This window comes from Podarcis pityusensis, assembly GCF_964106645.2.
Source record: "Podarcis pityusensis genome assembly, chromosome: 6".
In the NCBI taxonomy this organism is placed as follows: Eukaryota; Metazoa; Chordata; class Lepidosauria; order Squamata; family Lacertidae; genus Podarcis; species Podarcis pityusensis.
In genome coordinates this window covers 3307816-3311447 of record NC_138030.1, presented here as the reverse complement: position 1 = coordinate 3311447, position 3632 = coordinate 3307816, and the positions used below count along the sequence as shown (strand labels likewise).

The 3632-nt window shown below is 54.0% G+C and overlaps 1 protein-coding gene across 1 annotated transcript; it reads left to right on the top strand.

Moving 5' to 3' along the window:
• Positions 1-251: 251 nt before the first annotated feature.
• On the top strand, positions 252-2615 carry ID1 (inhibitor of DNA binding 1). The gene is made up of 2 exons (XM_081011668.1): positions 252-757; positions 2075-2615. The coding sequence occupies exons 1-2, from the start codon at positions 350-352 to the stop codon at positions 2114-2116; spliced, it is 450 nt and encodes a 149-aa protein (XP_080867794.1). The 5' UTR covers positions 252-349; the 3' UTR covers positions 2117-2615.
• The last annotated feature ends 1017 nt before the right edge of the window (positions 2616-3632 follow it).

The following is a 3632-nucleotide window of genomic DNA, read 5'->3' as shown; positions in this document are numbered from 1 at the left end:
TCTCCCCAATCTCTCTTTAAAAAAAGAAGAAGAGGGGGCGGGAACTCCTTGCTTCCCATGATGTTTGGCTTTGGAAAAAAGAGAAAAAAATTCACCCCAAACTCCCTTTTCAATTCCGTCCCATAGAAGAAAAGTTGCTGCGGGAGCCACGCCCCCTTCCCTCCCTCCGCTCCTGCGATTGGCTCCTCCGCACGGCGCTGCGCCCCGCCCACTCCTCCTCGGCCCCTATAAATAGCTGGTCCTGCTCGACGGCGCGGCACTTGCAGCGCTTCGCCCGTCTCGCTGCGCGCCTGGATTTCCAATTTTTTCTCGCTTTTCCTCCTCCGCCTCCTCGACCCTTCGCACAGCCATGAAGGTGGCCACCGCCGCAGCGCCCGCCGTGTCGCCCGGCCCCAGCTGCGCCCTGAAAGGCGTGCGCCTGGGCTCCGGGGGCGCGGGCGAGCCGGTGTCGCGGTGCCTGTCGGAGCAGAGCGTCTCCTTGTCCCGGGCCGGCAGCCCGCCGCCCCCTCGGGGCTTGCCCCTGTGCCCGGAGCAGGCAGCCGCCGCCGCCTCGCTGCTCATGGACATGAAGGGCTGCTACTCGCGCCTTGCCGGGCTGGTGCCCACCCTGCCCCGCCACCGACGGGTCTCCAAGGTGGAAATCCTCCAGCACGTTATCGATTACATCTGGGACCTCCAGCTGGAGCTGCAGCACCCGCTAGGCGCCGGGCCGACCCCGCAGAGGGCCACGGACGAGCCGGCCGGAGCCGTGCCCGAGGTGAGCCCCGGCCGCTGACCCACCGCGCCGCCGTCTCTCCCTGGGCTGCTGGGGGGGGGGTTACCACGGTGGGCAGCAAGAGGAGGGTTTCAAGGGGTCCCTCGCCTGCCCGCGGAGCCTCCGGCTAGGGGGGCGTTTCCAGGCTTGCACCCGCAGCCCGATGATTTGACTCCCTTTTCCATCCGGACGCCACCTTCCTCTGGTCTCCGTGGCTTGGGTGCCACTATCATGCGCTTTTGGGGCTGCTGCTGCTTCTGCTTCTTCTGGGGGGTGCCCTTCATCCCACCCCAAATCCTGCCACCCTCTCCTGGGGTTGCCCTTCCGCACTGTGGACTCTTAACGACCGGGCACCCTTAGGTGCCGCTGCTGCCTTTGATGTTTTTACTTTCTGGACGTCCATTCTTGGGGAGGGGATTCCCACGCCACCCCTGTGTGTGCGCTTTCGTTTTTCAACATGGAGGCGATGCCCTCTGCCTGGTGTTCCTAGTCGCCCCCACCCCATTTTTACCTATTTTAGATATTGCCCCTTCTTTGCCGTGGGTGGGTGTGTTAATCTTCCCCAAACCATAACCATAGTTTCTGTATCCTGACCCTGTATTCCTCTTCCCTGATGCCTCTTGTGACCTCTTCCCCCCCCCTCAAAATTCTTCTGATTTCCACCCCCCTTTTCTGTCCCCTTTTGGGGGAGATGGGGCATACCCCCCCCCCCCCAGCCTTTATTGTGGCTTCTCCTTGCTGCTGTCAATATTCCGCCCTTGGCTATTGCATTAAAGCACTGTATTCAAATCAAGGCTGCATGGATTCTCTCCCTTTGCAGAAAATACTTTTTGCCCTTGCCCATTCTCCTCCTTCGGTCCTCTCCCACATGCTGTGCCTTTTTGGGGGGGATATTTCCCATGGATATTTCCCATCATCCCTGGCCTGTGGCTGCAAGGGCTGATGGGAGATGGAGTCCCAGTCTCCCCTTCGCTACAGGAAGATGACAGTAGCTGCCTAGGGAAATGGCTCTTGCTTGCAGTCCGGTGGACTTTGCTCCTGCCATTGATGTTGTTTGTGTGTATGTGTGTTCTGGGTTAGGCTTGATGGAATCTGGTAGCACTGAACCCAGTCACCCTTACTTTTCAGAAGCTTCACAAGCTTCTGGGTTTCACAGCAGTCTTAAGCAGAGTGCTGGCTTCATCCCTAGGCAAAAAATGGGGAGTTAAGAACCGATGTTGCTGTTGAGGGTCTCAAAACAGCCTTCTGTGGATTTACGAATTGCAGCGCTATTGGTTTTTATCTCCATGCTGATCAATCTTATCTTGTGTTTACTTCCAGCCTGCTTGTGTGAATGCTGATGACCGGATCCTGTGCCGCTGAGGGCCAGCCTGGGCCTGCGGATCGTCCTTGGAAGACATGGCTTTCCTGTTGCTCCTCCAATGGCAGGGGAAGGAATTCTCTCCTCTCCCAACGGACTAGGTTCCAGTGGACTTAGACAGAGAGACTGCAAAGGACATTTTTACCGGAGGTGAAGGAGAGTTGAAACCAACAGCCTCTGCCCCACTTTCCCCATGTCGAAAGGGTGCCACGTGGGTGTCTCTTAGCGAGAAAGAGGAACCAGCGCCGGTGAACTCAAACTGAACTCAAAAGCAGCACCCTCTATGGAAGGGGTTTAATGCTTAAGAGGGGCAGTGCTTGTTCTCTGTTTAAGAAAAGAGAAAAGCAGCGTGTTGTAACTCTCTCCAAAATACTTCTCAGATTTCTGAGAATCATTCTTGTATTGTATATTACAATGATAATGTTTTCCCCCTGAGAATATTGTTCTACAATAGTTTGAGGTTTTTGTTATTAAAACAAATGCATATTGCGACAAATGGTCCTTTGGGGTCGTGTGGCTTTTATTGGGTGGAAGGGGATTTTGGGGTATAAATTAGGCCAGTTATCTGGGAAAGAGGTGTTTGGAAGACCATACAAATCACCACCCTCTCTGGGGAAAAGAAAAACCAGGAGCCAACGTCCCCCTCAAATTCTGAATCCTCCTCACACATTCTTGGTCATTCTTAACAGCCCTGCATGGTTGTTGTTCTTTAGTCGTTTAGTCGTGTCCGACTCTTCCTGACCCCCTGGACCAGAGCACGCCAAGCACCCCTGTCCTCCACTGCCTCCCGCAGTTTGGCCAGACTCATGTTTGTAGTTTCGAGAACACTGTCCAACCATCTCGTCCTCTGTCGTCCCCTTCTCCTTGCACCCTCCATCTTTCCCAGCATCAGGGTCTTTTCCAGGGAGTCTTCTCTTCTCATGAGGTGGCCAAAGTCTTGGAACCTCAGCTTCACAATCTGTCCTTCCAGGGCTGATTTCCTTCAGAATAGAGAGGTTTGATCTTCTTGCAGTCCATGGGACTCTCAAGAGTCTCCTCCAGCACCAGAATTCAAAAGTATCCATTCTTCGGCAATCAGCTTTCTTGATGTTCCAGCTCTCACTTCCATACATCACTACTGGGAAAACCATAGCTTTAACTATACGGACCCTGCATGGTCGGCCAACATTATTATCTGGCTCACAGGGGGAGGCAGGTCTACTTTCAGATCTCCTGGGAAAGTTACTAGAAACTTGCAGTCTGTAGCTTATGCAGCAACCTTTCCCAAGCGAGTCCCCTCCAGATGCTATAGTTGACATAGAATCACATAGAATCATAAAGTTGCGGAGTTGGTAGTCCAGGCATGTTGAAAGTCTGTTTCGGGAGCCTAATCCGTCCCCCGTGGCAGTATATGTCCTGGGGTAAAATTGTAAAAAACCCCTCAATAACTTCAATCCTAAAAAAAGCTTTGGTCGGCCCTCACACATGTTCACTTCATCGAATCTGGCCCTCTTTAAAAAGTTTGGGCGCCCCTGATCT